The 17,633-nt window shown below is 43.4% G+C and overlaps 7 protein-coding genes across 7 annotated transcripts; 5 read left to right on the plus strand and 2 right to left on the minus strand.

The window, feature by feature from the left end:
* Positions 1 to 112: 112 nt before the first annotated feature.
* On the minus strand, positions 113 to 1,357 carry EAE97_010658 (uncharacterized protein; the record flags this gene model as incomplete). The annotated part of the gene is made up of 1 exon (XM_038881173.1): positions 113 to 1,357. The coding sequence occupies one exon, from the start codon at positions 1,355 to 1,357 to the stop codon at positions 113 to 115; it is 1,245 nt and encodes a 414-aa protein (XP_038728034.1).
* A 123-nt stretch (positions 1,358 to 1,480) lies between these two features.
* EAE97_010659 (uncharacterized protein) lies at positions 1,481 to 2,866 on the minus strand (the record flags this gene model as incomplete). Its single annotated transcript, XM_038881174.1, has 3 exons — positions 1,481 to 2,242; positions 2,294 to 2,656; positions 2,708 to 2,866. 3 exons carry the CDS (start codon positions 2,864 to 2,866, stop codon positions 1,481 to 1,483), a joined length of 1,284 nt encoding a protein of 427 aa, XP_038728035.1.
* Positions 2,867 to 3,549: 683 nt separating this feature from the next.
* Positions 3,550 to 6,351, plus strand: EAE97_010660 (uncharacterized protein). Its single transcript, XM_038881175.1, has 3 exons — positions 3,550 to 4,415; positions 4,553 to 5,041; positions 5,249 to 6,351. The coding sequence occupies exons 1-3, from the start codon at positions 4,159 to 4,161 to the stop codon at positions 6,201 to 6,203; spliced, it is 1,701 nt and encodes a 566-aa protein (XP_038728036.1). The 5' UTR covers positions 3,550 to 4,158; the 3' UTR covers positions 6,204 to 6,351.
* Positions 6,352 to 6,720: 369 nt separating this feature from the next.
* EAE97_010661 (uncharacterized protein) lies at positions 6,721 to 7,689 on the plus strand (the record flags this gene model as incomplete). The annotated part of the gene is made up of 4 exons (XM_038881176.1): positions 6,721 to 6,831; positions 6,947 to 7,286; positions 7,346 to 7,368; positions 7,453 to 7,689. The coding sequence occupies 4 exons, from the start codon at positions 6,721 to 6,723 to the stop codon at positions 7,687 to 7,689; spliced, it is 711 nt and encodes a 236-aa protein (XP_038728037.1).
* Positions 7,690 to 8,419: 730 nt separating this feature from the next.
* Positions 8,420 to 9,461, plus strand: EAE97_010662 (uncharacterized protein; the record flags this gene model as incomplete). Its single annotated transcript, XM_038881177.1, has 5 exons — positions 8,420 to 8,527; positions 8,587 to 8,824; positions 8,927 to 9,079; positions 9,132 to 9,157; positions 9,213 to 9,461. The coding sequence occupies 5 exons, from the start codon at positions 8,420 to 8,422 to the stop codon at positions 9,459 to 9,461; spliced, it is 774 nt and encodes a 257-aa protein (XP_038728038.1).
* A 602-nt stretch (positions 9,462 to 10,063) lies between these two features.
* EAE97_010663 (uncharacterized protein) lies at positions 10,064 to 12,809 on the plus strand (the record flags this gene model as incomplete). Its single annotated transcript, XM_038881178.1, has 2 exons — positions 10,064 to 11,072; positions 11,125 to 12,809. The coding sequence occupies 2 exons, from the start codon at positions 10,064 to 10,066 to the stop codon at positions 12,807 to 12,809; spliced, it is 2,694 nt and encodes an 897-aa protein (XP_038728039.1).
* An 858-nt stretch (positions 12,810 to 13,667) lies between these two features.
* Positions 13,668 to 16,926, plus strand: EAE97_010664 (uncharacterized protein; the record flags this gene model as incomplete). Its single annotated transcript, XM_038881179.1, has 5 exons — positions 13,668 to 13,810; positions 13,952 to 14,807; positions 14,871 to 15,001; positions 15,061 to 15,203; positions 15,329 to 16,926. 5 exons carry the CDS (start codon positions 13,668 to 13,670, stop codon positions 16,924 to 16,926), a joined length of 2,871 nt encoding a protein of 956 aa, XP_038728040.1.
* Positions 16,927 to 17,633: the final 707 nt, after the last annotated feature.

Raw genomic sequence — 17,633 nt, forward strand, 5'->3', positions numbered from 1 at the left:
CTTTGTGTAAATAAATATCGTAGTCAGGATTTCGTGCAGTATTAGCTGAGAACCGTCTTATGAAAGATCATCGAGTCATCATGGCCATCTCTCTACCATTCCATTTGCAACATTACCACTCTTCCCCCAACACCTGTCCAGGTAGCTCTACCTCCTTCTCCTTACTTGCTCCTTCCGTGATGCTAACGTAGATCTCAAATTTTTCAAATCCCATGACCAATCTCCCCGCGTTCTCACACTCTCTCTTGATATCAGCTCTCAGCTTTACCAGTGCATCGACTCCATCCACTGTTCCTGATCGAGAAACGGTATATGCGATTGGGACGGGCACTGCGTCTTTGAGTCGGAAGGTCAGAGAGTCGGGATTCCCTCCGGGGAAGGGACTTGTGTTTGCGGTGAAGGAGGTGAAGAATTGGGAGGTGGTGGTTGCGGGTTTGCCTGGGGTGCTGAGGATGGTTTTGGGGTAGGGGGGGCTGAAGGGGCCGTTGGGTTGGAGTTGGATGCGGAATTGGATGGTTGGGGTTGGGGTTGGGGTTGGATTGGAGGGGGGATATGTAGGAAAGCGATGGGACTGGGGGGTTATGGGTGGGGATTGGGGTAATGCAGGATGATTGAAAGTCTGGGTATGATGGTTGAGTCTTAGTATTGGCATTGGTGGTGGATTATGTGCTGCAAGTGGGGGGTATTGAGATCTAGCCATGGTTTCAGGAGACATTGGTGCTGATGCGTGGGTATACGGAGGATATTGGTATGAAGACGTGTGAGTGGGTGCGGGCATTCGAGGAATGCGTTGAGAGGGCATGTTTTCATGGTATGCAGTTGGTGTAGGAAGCATCGCCGGTAAAGTCTGCAAACTGGGAGAATGGTTCGTACGTGGCGATGCTTGATATGCGTATGACGCGAATGAATTGTTCGGCTCATGGTGAACCGCAGCTGTATCTATCAATGGAAGGCTGGTCCGTGGTTGTGTGTGAATGCTGTTTGGTTGGAGAGGCTGGGCTTGTATGAACCGTTGTGACTGAGGATGATATGCAGATCCCATAATGTGAGACCCTGCAAGTGATCGAACTGGGTGCGGTCTCTGTTCTTGCTGATGAATCTGATTTATTTGGCGTTCTGGCATCTGCTGTTGTGGTATCTGCAGCTGTATCTGTTGTTCCGCAAGTATGGGATCTGATTTGGTGTTTGCAAGCTCTGTTTGAGTTGTTGTGGGCTGTTGTTCTGTCAAGCGCGGTCGCTTGGCAGGTCTTTTTAGCAATGGCAATGATTTTGGTGACACTGGAACTTGGCCGATACTTGGACTTCCCTCACATGGAATAGAACTATCGTAAGATCTCTGGCTACCAATTTTAGCCATATAATTTCGAAATGCTACATCATACGCATCGCTGGAACAAGGGCTCAAGCCGTCCCTTTGGTGATTAGATATAGCATCATTAGGTATACTCTTCCGTTGTCGCTTAGAGAGTGCTACCGAGACTTAGGGGCTTTCGGGGGTTGCATTGATATTGAAAGTCGAGACGAGGGTTTCTGGTTGCTTGGCGATGAATATCCAGAAGCTATTCCAGGTTGTCTGCCTAGCTCTGAGAAGATCGTCATCACTATTAATGTCAACAGTGACTCCAGGTAACCAAGCGGCGTCAGGGAACGTGATTTTGATTATGGTAGACGCTCGCAAAGCCACAGATTTCCAGAAGAGGACTAAGTCATGATTACTGTCCCAGATCAGACTCATTGCATCACGAACAACTTTTCGACGGACTTTGTTCGGGGTGAGCACAGTTATTTGTGCACAGGCTTTGAACTTTTGGGTATGGTTTGAAAGTAAAGCTTCGGAATAGTTGGTACGCTTCGAGTCTTTTAAGAATATGACCTCAGCCATGATATCATTTCGTGAAGAACTGGACTGAGAACTTGATGCTGTATCCAGTGGTGGTACCTGACTATCAGGAATATCGGATTCAAAATTAGGCAAACCATGACAGTAAGAGGCAGAGAAATGATATGTCTCATCTGTAACATTTAGTTGAGTATCTCCCAGCACTGGTCGAGCTTTTTCTGACTCAAGGTGCTCCAATTTCACTCGAGACACTGTCTTATTCTCGTCAACTAATCTCACAGGTTCATCGGGATCAACTTTGATAAGAGGTTCGGTAGTGGTGGTCATTTCGGAGCTGTTCTGCTTTCCTTCCAGAAATGGGCTCCGGTCTGCGACAGATACCACACTGTTGGATTCCGAAACCTACGGGATTGGTGAGTTCAACATTTAACAAGAAAAAGAGAAAAGGGGTACCTTTGCAGGAATATCATTCGGTACTTCAACCACAAGTACTTCTTTATTGGTCACCTTGATTCTGTTTCGCATGATGATGATTTGATTGTTCCAAGCGTTTTGGAAAATTGCACTCTTGACCAGACGGTTTTCTTCATTGTACATCAATATACCATTTGATGACCATTGAGAAGCTGAGTGGATCAATTTTTTGCATCGGTGAATCATTTGTGCTCTGCAATCTTGGTTGTTTGGCAATTCCCCGTTTCTGAATATGTAATCGACAAGTTCATTGATCTGGTCTCCCTGGTCGATCTGGTAGAGGTTGCGCATGTGTAAAAAGCGATATACCACTAACTTGACCATATTTGGCCAGGGATTGTTCTATGAAGAGATCAGTAGGTCATTATAAATAGAACCCTGGCCTACAATTACTCTTCGAAGCCATAGGAAATCTATAGTTGAAAATTCGTCATTCAACAATTCGCTATTTGGCATCTCCAACAACATAACATGTAATCGAAGATTTGGTTGATTAGATTCCATGGATATAGGAGATCCGCCTTTATGATTTGAAATTGCGCTTAGATCCATAGTCGATTGAATGGGAAATGATTCTTGGATAGACAGCTCTTTGCTTTCTTTTTGGAAAATCTGAAAGGATACAACGACGGGACAGTGATGATTCATGTCAGCAAGTGACAACAGACTGAGTAATAACAACAAACAAAGTGCGGGAAATTATGCAACACAATATGCAGAAGGACGTCGCCACAATATGCAAAGGTATAGAATGTGAGCCGTTCACTTGACCACTCAAAATGTTTAGGGCTCTATGAATCACTAGACCCAGATTGCATGATTTGAAACTCCCTTTTCCTTCATGTAAAATCCCAAGCTGTGAATTAAATGGATTTTGGGCCATACGCCTTCCTGATCAGGCATCTAGGATTGTATCAATCACCCAATCGATGGAGTTGAATTGCACAATGCGCAGCGCTCATTATGTGAAATGGATGACATGAAACCTGGGGACTTCTTCCTGTTAATGCTTCCATCATGAAGAATATCGAAGGTATGAAGGCCAACCTCGTTCGTCCAAAGACGTTGTCAACAGATGCTGTGCATGTACACTGTGTATGTTCTGATATCTTCCCATCGAGGTAGCATAGAATACCGAATACTTCACATTGTAAGATTCAAGTGAAGTTCCTGGGCAAGGTCTCAAGAGTTGGATTCTCTTTGATCTCATGCATTGTTGGTGGCATACATACTGTGAGACATAACTGCATGTCAAGTGAAAATGAGTGGTGGAAATTGTGCTAGGGATCTCCCCGGGCCAGCTTCTGCTAAGCTGCCACAGTGGCTCAAATCCGGGTTGCTCAGCCACACTTATAATTGCCCAGGTGTGGTGGTGGAGCTCAGGCTGCTCAGCACTGATTGAAGCTCTCTCGGCTCTGTTGCTCCTTCAACTTCGTCAAACCTTCCAAGTCCTGAGCCTCCTCTTTCAAATGATTGAACATAAGTGGAAAATTTTTAAGGATTTTCGTTGCTGATTGAAACCTTTCATTTCATTGGGCTATAGGGGTTCCATCAGATCAGGTCAATGCGAACTAAATAAGAGATGGTCGAGCTCCTCCAGCCCTAAGCTTGCAAATAACTTGAAGACTTGAAACTAACTTCTCCGGCTTCAAGTGTTTCCGCGACCCACTGAGAAGATGCTCCGCTTTGATCGTCCTCAATATTGTATGGAGTAGGTGATTGTAGGTGCTGCTATGAGCCATGTACCTTTAGCTTCTTTGGTTGCTGTTTGGTCCTTTATCTCTCCTTAAAAAGATGCATTCGAGATTTCAGTTTTCGCGTTGTGTTCATCTTGAGCTTTCACCATGGTGTTTATCAATGCTTCTGCGACGACAATGTTTCCTTCGTTCTTGAGGTTGCAGGATTACCACGCCAATAGGCTTCTAATTGCACTTACCTTGATCTTAGGTATTGGGCTTGCAGTATTGTTTAGTAGGCCTGGTCATAAGGACGAGGAGGGCACAAAAGGGACTGAACCTCCCGAGGTCAAATCAAGGATTCCACTATTTGGGCATTTGATTGGTATGCTGAAGGGACAAGTTGGCTACTTCCAGACGTTAAGGTATGAGATTAGCGCAACTACATAACAGGGGCCTGCGGGGTACTTTTGAGAAAGTTGCTGCTTGGCCCTTTGATCTCTACACGAAGCTATCCACCCCCCTTCAAAGAACACAGACTTACCATTTATTTCCATTACAGTTCCAAGCACCCGCTTTATTCGGTCTTCACGCTCAAGATATTCGCCGCACGTATCTACGTTATCTGCGAACCTTCACTAATTCAAGCTGCATATCGAAACACGAAAGCGTTTGATTTTACTACATTCGTTGTTGATTCTTCGAAACGCGCGTTCAATATTGGCGAGCATGGGATGAAAATAATTCGCGGGGAAACTTCTCCAGATTATGACCCGAAAGGGCCGTTCTTAAATGGAAATAACGGGATATCGTACCTAAACGAGAATCATGGATTGATGGTAGAATACTTAGGACCCAGTGGGAGTCTGCTAGAGTTGAACAAAGGAGTTCTGGGCGCTGTCGCTGATATCCTCAATAACCTTGATCAGAACTCTGGCAAAGTATCACTCTACAAATGGATGAGAGATACTCTTACGTTGGCTACTTCTGCGTCTCTTTACGGGCCACACGATCCCGTGAGTGCTAATCACAGCCTCATAGATTCTCTCTGGTTAGCAATAATATCCCAGCCAGGGTCCAATTGTCCGTACTGAATCATTTCTATGTGTCGAATGAATTTCCTATATTCTGTTACATTTTGTGCTTTCATTTGTATCGGAATACCAAATGAATTGGGAATATCTAATTTTGATCTGTTCATTCGGACTATTGGACAACCTGCCCCCAAACTTGTAAGTCAGTGCTGATCTCTTGCCAGGGACTTCGAGGAAAACATGACAATGCTTATGCTTGAATTCCTTCCTACATTTATCTGCCCGAAGGCTTATCATGGCCGTAGAGCCATCGAAACAGCCTTTGCATCCTACTATGCTTCATCACATCATATGATCGCCAGTACACTCATCAAATCACGATTAGAGTGCTCCCAGAAATGGGGTCTCACAGCTGAGGAGATTGCGAACATCGAAATCGCTACACTTTTCCTCGCGACAACCAATTCGGCACCAACATGTTTTTGGCTGCTTGTTAACATTCTTTCAGATCCGGCTTTGATATCTTCCATTCGGACCGAGATCTTCAACATCATATCTAAAAATAAAGATGAGGACGGAATAGAAGAATGTGTCATGGACATTACTCTGTTTCATTCCCGTTGTCCTATACTGATATCGTGCTTTCGTGAGACGCTTCGTTTCGCTGATGCAGCAACATCTGTTCGATCCGTCACCCAAGATGTGATACTCACATCATCAACCTCTCAATCTTCGTTTTTGCTTAAAGCTGGAAACGTCATACAACTCCCTTCTGGCGTCACTCACAATTCGCCATTAATCTGGGGACCAGACGTTAACTCGTTTAATCCGTTTCGATTCCTACCAAGTACCATTGCGAAACTAGGCAAAGAAAAAAAGAAACAGCAAACACAGGGGTATTTTCCCTTTGGTGGTGGAAAGCATTTATGCCCAGGAAGACATTTTGCCACAACTGAAATCCTTTCACTTGTTGCTGCTATTATTATGGGATTCGATATCGACGGTTCAAGTGTGCCTGATAGAGCTTTTCAAAAGTTGGGGACCGCGGTCAGGAAGCCCAAAAATGATGTTGAAGTCAACATAAAGAGAAGAAAAGGTTGGGAAAATGTCAAATGGAAATTCAATGTTCAGGGTGAAGTTGATTTCGAGGCTCTGGTGGGAGAGAAGACTGATTCCTGAGTCGCGAACGCTGTCTTGCTATATATTGAAATATATCATTTAATCAAAAGATTGTGAGACTCGCTATCATTCCCAGATTAGCCCAAATTGCAATCCGACAAAGATCGTTTCGTATCCTGAATTCGTTTTGTGCATGAATCTTTTCGGTGTGTTATATGCTTAGAACTCCCGAACTATGGCGGTGAACAGCCGCTCAATATACTATCCATACTTGCTACGTCAGGCATACAACTTCATTCTATCTCCCCGTGAGCCAGTGGTTCGTCGTTGCAGATTATGTGTCTCAATCTCCGTTTGGTCCAGTGAATAATGCATGTGGGATGTTGTTTTTGCCCATCGTTTAACTATGCATCTTAGAAACCCGTTTGGAGCCCTTTTTCTTCCTATGAAAAGCCATTGACAGTAACACTTAACAACCCTGCCGTTTCTCATCATCTACCTACCTCTGGCTTTCCTTATTTTGAATGTATTCATTGAAACCCACCGATTAGCAAGACAATCAGCGTCTTCCTACAAGATGCGTTCTCTTGATCTTAACGTCTTTGCCAGTATTCTTCTCTTCCTCGGTAGATTGCATCTCATAGCGACTGGCGCGGTTTTTATTGAGCCCTATGCTAAAATCGTTCAAGTAAGCATCACCTAGAATTTCTGTAAAACCCTGCAAACTAAAGGTGGCCATATAGTTCCGAGCCACAGTAATTGTACCCAAAGCACCAACAGTCCTCCAAGCCACCGGAATCTAGTCATTCTGGCCCGCAATCGAGCCTGCAAACAGCAATTCCATTCTACAAATTGTATACGCAAATGAAGGAGAAACGCTAGGACGATGGTCGTTTTTTGAGTATTTCCAACTTGGAAATGCATCGGCTGGAGGTGAAAGGATTCATGGGAAGAATATTAATGTTTATCCGGGAGATCTGATCTCGAATGGTTTTATCTCAATGGATTCTTCTGAGCAGTGGAAAGGTCCGGCAAAGTCTTATAAATGGTTCGTCAATTGGATGATTAGAAGAGGTGCGGAGGGACTCGCGAATGGAGAGGTAGATTTCATGGGCAACGTAACGGTCGATATTTCACCATATCGTGAGTTGGCTCTTAACGTCGAATGAGTGGGTTTGCTTTGACTAACACGGAACTTTCAGCCAACATAGGAGATTTCACACAAGTGTGTAGCATTCATATCATCTCTCTTGCTTTCTTTCTTTCATTTCAACTTAACCTGTTCTCAAATTTGACTAGTACCTCCCAGGCTATCCTCGCAACCGAACTCAATCGCGCCGCAAAGTGGGAAATGGGCCCTCTGGATTGGAAAAATGTCCTAATTCAAATCGAAGGCACAAATATGGATTGGTGTAGCGTTGATAAGCTTATACTCAGCAATGTGACTCTTAGTAACATAGAATCCGTTAGAGTGTTTCCGGCTATTACAGGCATGATTTGTTTTTTTAAAGGGTTTACTGTTATGGATTCTACGGCTTCGGTGTAGAGGTTTGGGATAGTGAGGATGGGACTCGGGAGGAGCAATGAGGGTTACTTTGATGGATGCTATTAAGCGAGTTGTTCGCTTTGGGGAGTGGGTATATGGAAGGTTCTGGTTTATTGGACAGGATATGAATGAACATATGGGATCTGAGGGAAGCAGATAATGCGTTGACAGTATAGCTGAACACATACTACTATTAGTCTCCGAGAAATGGTATCCGTTGAGTGTTTTCTCATAATATCATCTAGAGTAATCATAATTTGACAATTTTGAACCTCCATGATTAGCAATTCAGATCCGGCTCTATATTGTGTTAGCCATTGGCATAGTGCTGTTTAAAACGACCTTTGGAGGGCTTGATCGCCCGAAGGAATACCGATCTCACATTTTAAGCCCATTTATGATATTGATTGACTACCTAGTCATAACAGATGCGAAAAGATTTCAGAGCTGAGTGAATAAGATCCTGCTGATGGCGTGGTATATCTACGTGGGTTTTGCTAGGGTGAACCGTACGATTTTTATAGGAACACTTTTGGTTACTTATTGACAAACTACTTGCGAAATTCACATTTCGACTACAGGACTAGTCTCTGATCTCTACCTCGCAAGAACTATTACACATCTTCTATAAGAAGTTTTAAATTAAGCAAGCAACGTTGAAATAAATCTTTGATTTGTGCTCTGGGTTATCCGTATTGCTTTTATCCACCAATTATTTATCCTTATCACTATGTATTCCGTTCATGCTCCTCTTTTTCTTGTACTTATCCTTACTCTCATCGACTATACAGGCGCAGCCGCGGTATTTGTCTTCACATATGGTGGGAAGATAACACGGGTATTTGTTTCCCCCTCCACCTCCTTTAGTGCTTCTACTGATATTTTCCCCTCTAATAGTTTCAAGCGACCCTCCAAGTACCCTCCCCACCAACAGCGCTACAAGGCCATAGCCCAGATTGGAAAATTCAAGCAACATGGGCAGGTATGCAGCCCACAGATCAAAGTTGCGTTCTGCAGAATGTTGTTGGAAATGCGGGGAATGAGGTCGGGTATTGGAGTCATATACCTAGTTTTTATGACGGCGCGACGAAGCCTAGTTGGACGGGGATTTATTTTGAGGAGAAACAACCGAAGGGTAGGTTTTTTTTTATTACTCAGAGGTTTGAGAGGGGGAAGAATGATAAAAGATATGCATACTTAGATCGGTCATGAGGAAGACTAATAATTCAACAAACAGTGTATCCAGGTGATCAAATAACAAGTCTCTGGACACTTGATGAAATCTCCAACAAATGGCTCGATACGTGGTCTGTGATGCCCGGTCAAATCGGCGCATCAAAAGGAGAAGTATCATATGGTGGAAATTACACTTTCGATGGATCCAAATTTGGTATGTCCTCCATTTCCTGAATGTCGGTTAATTGGTACTGACATTTGACCAGAACCCAAAGTCCCAGACATGACAGAGGTAACTGCGCTTTTAGATACAAGCCTCGAAACCTTAACTGATGATGATTGTATAGGTCTTGCTAGCGATTGAGCATGTGAGTATCGGCAATGGCACCGATCCTGGTTGGGACTCCGGAGCGGTAACATTCACAAATATTCTGATTGAATCGGTATCGACAAAGGATTGGTGCAATCATGAGAATCCGAAAACTTGGCATCCACAGGACGTGAAGATTCTGGATATATCCACGCCTTTCATTTCGACGGTCAAAAATGGGAAAAGAACATGTTATGTTCCTTGGCTTGTTGTTGATTCGAATTGAGGTTGTTGGAATGGAATTTAGAAAACGGGCGGAAGTTTGGGGAGGAGGGACAGAGATTCAAAGTTCTATCTGTTTTGATTATTTCTGCACGGGATGCAGACTTCAAAGACATAACGTCTCGAACATATCAGTATAGCTGAAGAATACCATGCCTATGAACTACAAGACTGTATGGCTCTGATATGATGATTAGAATACCAAATCTGTAGAATTGCAACTCCCAGCTCATTCTCTTCACGCAAAGAGATAGAAAAGCAGTTTTGGATGCTGTCTGTAAAATTTGATGATCCAAAAATCACTTGAATTGTTGCAATCCACCCACAAATTCACAATTGAAAACGAGTGAAGATACTTCTACCAGCCATTGCATAGCCTGCCAACTTGACAAGATGATATGGTCTGGCCTGTTCCATCAAATCAAATGAAGATTTTCGAAACTGATGTAACATTGATTCGGCTGTGCTGTGTTGTGTGTAATCGTAACCACGTGACTCATACCCCCTCCACCGCCTACGATCGAATTTCCGGCAGAAAAACCTCTTGAGCTTTTTTTATTTTTTTCTCTTGAGAATTGAATGAGAAATTAACATCAAACCGGCGCAATGGATATCCACCGCTGCAGATTCGTTCCATACCCCCCGTCAACAATCAATGCATTGGCATTCACCCACTCGAATTTGACAAAAGGTCAGTCTGCCGCTTCTCCACGATTGGCCCTCGGTCGCGCAAACGGTGATATCGAGCTCTGGAACCCGCAAAAAGGATCATGGCTTCAGGAAACAATCATTCGAGGTGGTAAGGATCGTAGTATTGATGGACTTGTCTGGACTCAAGATCCTACTGAGGAAGTTAATGGCACAAAAATAATTGGGAAATCTAGACTCTTCAGCATCGGATATACTACAACTGTTACCGAGTGGGATTTGGTGAAAGGTCAGCCATTACGTTCAGCAAGCGGCAATCATGGTGAGATATGGTGCCTTGCTGCTCAACCTGCAGAGGAACAAAAGCGTGGGGAGGAGCCTTCCGGGGAGTGTCAAAAGCTCATTGCTGGTTGTGTTGACGGAGCTTTGGTTTTGTATTCGACAGCAGATGAAAATCTACAATTGCAAAAAGTTCTTGTTCGCCCATCTGCAAAAAAAGCGAAAATTATCAGTGTTGCTTTCCAGGATCGCTACCATGTTATTGCCGGGTGTTCAGATAGTAATATTCGAATTTATGACATAAGGACCGGATCAATGCTAAGGCAGATGTCTTTGGGAGCTGGACCTAAAGGAGGGCCCAAGGATATCATTGTCTGGGCTGTGAAAGCATTACCAAATGGAGATATCATTTCTGGTGACTCGACGGGAGAAGTCAAAACCTGGCATGGTAAAACATACAGTATGATGCAGCACATCAAGAGTCATACTCAAGACGTTCTCAGCCTCGCGACAAGCGCTGATGGGATGACCTTTTTCAGTGGTGGTATGGATAGACGAACAGTCGTCTACAAACAAATCAAAGGGAAGAAGAGGTGGTCAGAAGTCAGGCACAGAAGATATCACACTCACGATGTAAAGGCCATGGCAAGCTTGGAATGTCAAGGAATCAGCGTTGTGGCTTCCGGAGGTAAGCTCTTTTTTCATTAATACTTTTTGCGCATACTAATATTTCTTCGTAGGTCCCGATGCTGCTCCTACTATTATTCCACTTGCGCAATCCGGTCAAGAAAACCAACGTGCCTTGCCCTTCCTACCTCAAGCTTCTATCATTCAAAGTTCTACAAGAAAGAGGTTGATGATGAGTTGGTGGGATCGAGAGATAAATATCTGGCGCATAAACAGACTTTCCGAATCTATCAATGGCGATGAGCCAGAGACTGCGGCGGTCAATCGCAAATTGGTCGCGAAAATATTAGTCAAGGGGGAGTCTAATATCACATCTGCGACTTTGAATGCTGCGGGAAACCTGCTCGCTGTTTCAACGATGTCAGATATAAAGCTATTCCGCCTCAAGGCACGAAAGCCCGAAGATGGCGAGGGTCTTAAGGTATCAACTGTCGCTGTACCACAAGCATTTTCTTCTGGGGCTCGTATGGTTCAATTTTCCCCTGACGGAAACTGGATATCGATAATTCGGGATGATAGCTCAGTCGCAGTAGCGCGAGTCATTCAGGATGATGATTCACCATCGTCATTTAGCATAATTCCTCAGCTCTCAAGACTTTCTCGTCTTGATCGCAATATCTCGAAAACTAAGCTACTAGGTGGTCTTGGTGCATATGAAAGAACTATCACCCAAGCAGCATTCTCATCTGATAGTCGGATCTTGGTAGTAAGTGACCTGGCAGGTTTTGTCGATACTTGGGTTCTGGAAGGAATCGAAGATCTTGCGCAAGAGTTGGAGGAAGCAGAGGAAGACGACGCATCTGGCGATGAATCCGACGATGGTTCCGATGCTGAAGAACAGAAGAAACCAAAACTGATCTTCGGTCAACACTGGACACGAAACCCGTCTGCAACTCGTATACCAAAACTTCCCGCCGCACCAGTTGTACTATCTTTCCGCCCTGCAACTCTCCCTGTACAAATTAATGGAGCTACACCTCCTGCTACACGCAATAATCCACGTCCTGTATCTCATGAACTACCCGTTGCCGAGGATCGTCTAGTCATTGTTACATCCACTAATGAAGTTTATGAATTTGAAGTTTTAGCTGGCTCACTCACACCCTGGTCTCGCAGAAATCCTACTTCTACATTCCCCCTTGCATTCCGTAAAGTTGCAGATTTGGCAAGAGGTTGTTTGTGGGATATCTCAAATGGTCGCGAGCGTATGTGGTTACATGGTATCAACTGGTTATGGATGTTCGATTTATCACAGGATTTCCATTTTGAGGATGAAGAAGCGGAAGAGGATGGAGATGCCGGGAGTTCAGGAAGCAAGCGCAAGCGCTTCCAACTAGGGAAATCCGGAGCTGGTGGTATGATTGACCCAGAAGAGAACGAGACAGGAATGTCCCGTAAAATCCGCAAACTCATCCACGAGGAGGAAACCCAAGAAACCGAAATTGACATTCAAAATAACAAATACGATATGAATGTTGATTCGGAAGACGATGAAATTGACAGAGAATCAAAGTCGTTGCTAAGGAGAAAACCGCAGAAGAGCGAAGATGAGAAGTTTGGGGGACCAGCTCAAACGTACAAGACGCTCAAGTATAGACCAATACTCGGTATGGTGGAGATTGGTGAGGGCGGTAAAAATGGGCTGGAAGTGGCAATTGTAGAAAGACCTATCTGGGAAGCGGACTTGCCGATGAGATTAGAGGGTGATCAGGAGTGGGAGAAGAAGTCCTTGTATTGAGGGATAAGGTACTAGATGAGTAATGTGATTTTGAATGAGAGCTGGAGAAGCGTAGACTCAATGCATATGGATGGACATGGCGTTTTGGAGCTAGGACGTAATAGGACGTCGAAAAGCAAAATTATCTAGGTGGTGTATACATGTGTATAATGAGATAGCAGATCATATTGCTGATACCTTTACAAGATATACAAATGATTTCCCGTTATTGTGAAAGAGTTTCAGTGATTTTTGGTCAAGGTTTCCAAGTCGAATATTAAAAATCATCTATCTCCTCGCTTGTTTCCTTGCCTTTCAAAGGTCTAGTCCATGCGAATTTCTCGGATTGTCTGAAAGGTATGTATGTTGTTAGTAAGCTTACCGTAGGCTAATGTGCAACTCTCCTGGCGTGTGCGATAACGTTGTACAACATGTACCTAGGTAGGGGTAATTACTAAATCAGGATTCAGTTATGTGGCTCGAGTGTGGCAGTTGCAAAGCCTACTTCAATATCAAATATGAACCCTCACAAGTTGGGATTTCTAATGCATCCCAAAGCTATTTACTTACTGAGAGATTTCAAGTATATTTATCATGGCAGATGTGTTGAGTACAGCGGTTGGAGTAGTCTCTCTTGGATTGCAAGTCTCATAGGGGATCGTCTCTTATTATTCCGCCTACCGCGATCAAGCTCAAGAAATTGACGGTATTGCGCAAAGAACTCAAGCACTTCACACCACGCTCAAACATTTACAAGCAAGCCTAAGAGGCCTTCATTCAAATCACACATCTGCTGTAGCCCTAGTTGCCGCTACTGTCGCCTCATGCGCAGACAATATCAGGACTCTCCAAACAACTCTTCAGAAATGCCAACTCAGTATGCCCATTGGTACGAGAGAAAAGATCTGTTTCCTCGGCAAGAAGGCGATCTTTCCTTTCCGTCAAGCTACTCTGCAAAAACTAGAGAATATCGTCGGCAAGCTACAGGCTAATGTAGACATGGCCATCATGGCTCTGCAACTGTAAGTAGACAATTTTGCCACGTGATCATTCTTGGTGTATCACTTTTAGTTTCACTACTCTGTGTTACCATTCGTGCTAGCTATCGCAACGACTATGAAACGTCCCTGAATAACCCTAGCATACTGCTAACCACATTCAAGTGAGGTCTCTTGCAAAATATCGGAGCAGACATCAAATATTGTTACAACATCGGCTATTACGACGGCTGGCATAGACTTCATTGCAAAGGAACTTCAGAATTTGAATGCGAGTTTCACGCATATTGATGCCGTTCTCCCAACATTGAAAAATCTCATGGATAGACATGTTCAACATGATATTAGATCTAGAACATTGAATCATTACATGGTTCAAGAACTTTCAAATGTCAGAATGTCGCTGCAAGAAGGGCCGAAAATCTTCGAACAAGCAACGTCGCGAGCATTGGATTCGAACCAAAAACAACTAGCGCCGACTGTGGATGATAATTCTTCGAATGCGTTAGTTCCTGAGAGTGACGAGCCAGCATCCAAAACATTGATACGCAAAGCTGCAAAAAGCAAATGCCCCTGTCAATCACAGGCTCTTTTGGAAGGAAAACATAGCTACTGGTCTTTTTCGGCGAAATCTTTGCAGATTCTACGATTAGGAACAAATTCTGGTTGTCGCAGGCCTGATTGCCCATCAAGATTCCATTTTCAAAGGAAAAATACTTGGGAACTCACATATTCCCATTGCAGCCAGTTGTTTTCAGGAATTCTTCGCGCGAGGCTATGTATCATCTCCACAGCAGGGTCTCTACTCTCAATTTCTCCGAATATTACCTTTCGTAGGATAGTATCTTCAAAGTCACCAGTCTTCAAATTAATGGACGACATTCGAGGAAGGGCATACAAGGTAGATTCTATTGGAGTTTCTTTGGATATGGATAATATCACAATTCAAATCGGGAAAAGGCTTGCGAGCGGCCAGGCTTCGTTAAACGACGTCAATAGACGTGGTGAATCTATTCTTCATGTATGTATGCGACTCTCCTTGTCTTCAGATTATACCATTGAACATAGCTAACAAATAACCAAGATGGCTTGTTTAATCGCTAAAGATCTGGAACTTACAAATGCTGAAGTGTTTCAATCTTACAAACGTTTCCTGAGATTTCTTGCAGCAAATACCCCATATACTATGGTAAATGACACAAATACCAACGGAGAGTAGGTTACAATGCATCTTAAATCTTGAATGGAGGATATGCTAACTATGTTTTCCAAAGACGCCCCCTGGAGATTCTTTTTGGCTCCAAGGTTCTTGGGTACTATCATCCAGAGGTACCTGGTCTATGTTTAGAATTGATAGATAGCATGGGATTGGAGCTGTCTGATTCTTGGTTAGAGAATCAGTTAATCGTTTCAGGTTGTCAGTGATGGGATAATTATTGTAGGCATCTAGCGATGTCTCTTTCGAGCTTTCGAGATGTTCCCGAAATACTTGGTTCGGTAACCCTACCCACAAATTACCTATACAAAGTCTGACAAATTTAGGTTTTCACTGTGGAGCTCTTAGTTCTGCTATTTTGCAGAGATCAGAAGACAGAATGCTACAAATTCTAGCCAACTTCCCGGATAGTGCATATGAGCGGAACACCATGGGTCAGACTCCACTACATCTATCTTCTGATTGGCCAATTGGAATATCTCATCTTTTGCGTATAGACGGTCAAAGTTTGGTCAACAAGCAAGACTGCATGGGATATTTTCCTGTCGCTTATGCTTTGTACTCGAAGTGTTTGCCAGCTGTCCAGTTACTCCTCAATGCCGACAGCCCGCTACATTCTTTCCGCGCAGATACGATCAGCGATACATTGAAAGATGTTGTATTTTTTCGTGCCGAGGACGTTTTCCTTGACGCATCGCGCTCGAGCTCAAAAGACATTATAAATTGCATGATAAATTCTCTCGTTGATCACAGAAACCGACTCGGCCAATTAGCCTTTCAGAGCTTGCCAACCTCAAAAACGGATAGACTTGCAATCTCAGGTGATCAAGTATTGGATCTTCATGCAAGCTCTACCTGCGCTCTTCTGAAGGTATTTGGAGTTGATATACCTCCAGCTTTACAGATCCCCAAGGAATACGAGTCGATATATCATTTACTATTCGTGTACGATATATATCTACGAGAATATGCAATACCAAGAGCTGAGATAGTAGAAATGTTTTACGATGCTGGATTTTGTGAGATAGAAGAGTACCATTGTTTCGATTCCAAGAGAACTTTGTTGATGTTGAGATGGACTGATCACGATACGTCTCCAAGTGAGATGATGGACAAGTTCAAATTGCTTTGGTGGCTGATCCAGAAAGGAGCCGATCTTCATCGCGCAAACAGAATATTGCAAGGAGACCGATGGAGTCCATGGAGTCCAGCCACCCACTTCATTGTTGCAAGTCTTCTTATCAAGGATCTTTGGGTTATCACAATGGAAGAAATAAATCTACAGCCAAATGGTGGCCCTGAAAATTTATCTTCTCAGCCCGAGGTCAGAAACGTCATGTTTAAAGTTCTAACAACTTCGACAGCTGATCTATGTATATGCGCATGTTCAAAATCGGCATGTACAGCACTCACCATATTACTCAAGCAAACTATCTTGGAGCTTGATGAAGGGGAAATCGTAAGTGTATTTACTGATTTGAGCGAAGAAGGATTTTCTCTTGATTCGACTTACTGGATAATGCGTGCTTCCATTATGTTTCTGCTCCAATTCATAGGTACCGATAACGATAGCTGGAAAATACTGGCCCCTGAAATAATTCGCTTTGCAATTTTCACGATATTAGAACTTACGCATACCTGCTGTGTTTATCACCCCTATTCCGAGGGTTCACCTCCTCATCACTTCACCCCTTTCGATATTGGAGACCATCAGGATATTCAAGAGGAAGAATCTTCACAAATTGAGGAACTAGAACTACTAGTTCAAGATTTTGAAAGCAAGTACATTGAGCTTGCCCAGCCAATTCTAGAGTTTTTCGACGGATACTGGCGCTCTCGCATGCTGGATTACGATATCATTAATACGAAGCCATATACTCAAGATGAACTGGAGAAGATTCGAGAACTTGGTGTTAGATTTTGAGCGTGTATGTATATGCATGTATCATTTGTTCACAAAAGCTGGCTCTCTTAATGGGTTACTATGTACATTGAACACTCTGTCCTTTTAGAATGTTGGTTGCAAACTCTAGTATGCACATTTTTTTGGAATGAAAACCTTGGCCCAAATACTGAATTTGCACCTCACTAAGATGATACCTTTCTTCACGTGAGTGTAATTATTGTACGCTTGCTGTCCCCCCTATCCGTAGGAGGAAAAACCCCCCCGAACTTGACCATTAGCGCAGCTTTTCAATGATCCAAATACTCTAGCTTTGTTTAAAGAATTAAAGTTTTGATAGTATCATGACTGATCATTTTTTAAGCTTTACCTAACACTAATGACTTCCATAATTCTACGGTAAACACGTGTTATTTTAGGTATCTCCAGATAACATTATTTGTGTTTGATTTATCAAAGAATTCAATGGAGTGATTAAATTTGACGTCTCTTCTCTCCCACGTATGGCCCCCTTCATTCTCGTCTAATTATCACCTTTGCGCACGCGCCCACAATGGTGAGTCGACATCGCGTCCTAATAGGTAGATAGCACAAGAAAGGCAGGAACCTCTGAAGGTTTGGATACATAGATCTATAATATACTTAAACGATGCCTACGACTTGTGGCTGTAGTACTAGTTCACATATTGAATATCTCAATAGCAACTCCGCGTTCTCGGTTTTTTCGT

This window comes from Botrytis byssoidea (assembly GCF_014898295.1).
Source record: "Botrytis byssoidea strain MUCL 94 chromosome Unknown BBYS_029, whole genome shotgun sequence".
Lineage (NCBI taxonomy): Eukaryota > Fungi > Ascomycota > Leotiomycetes > Helotiales > Sclerotiniaceae > Botrytis > Botrytis byssoidea.

Coding starts and splice junctions, on each gene's coding strand:
- EAE97_010660 (XM_038881175.1), top strand. CDS start 4,159: ATGGTGTTTATCAATGCTTCTGCGACGACAATGTTTCCTTCGTTCTTG. Junction 4,416..4,552: donor GGCTACTTCCAGACGTTAAG/GTATGAGATTAG, acceptor TTTCCATTACAG/TTCCAAGCACCCGCTTTATT. Junction 5,042..5,248: donor AGCCTCATAGATTCTCTCTG/GTTAGCAATAAT, acceptor ATCTCTTGCCAG/GGACTTCGAGGAAAACATGA.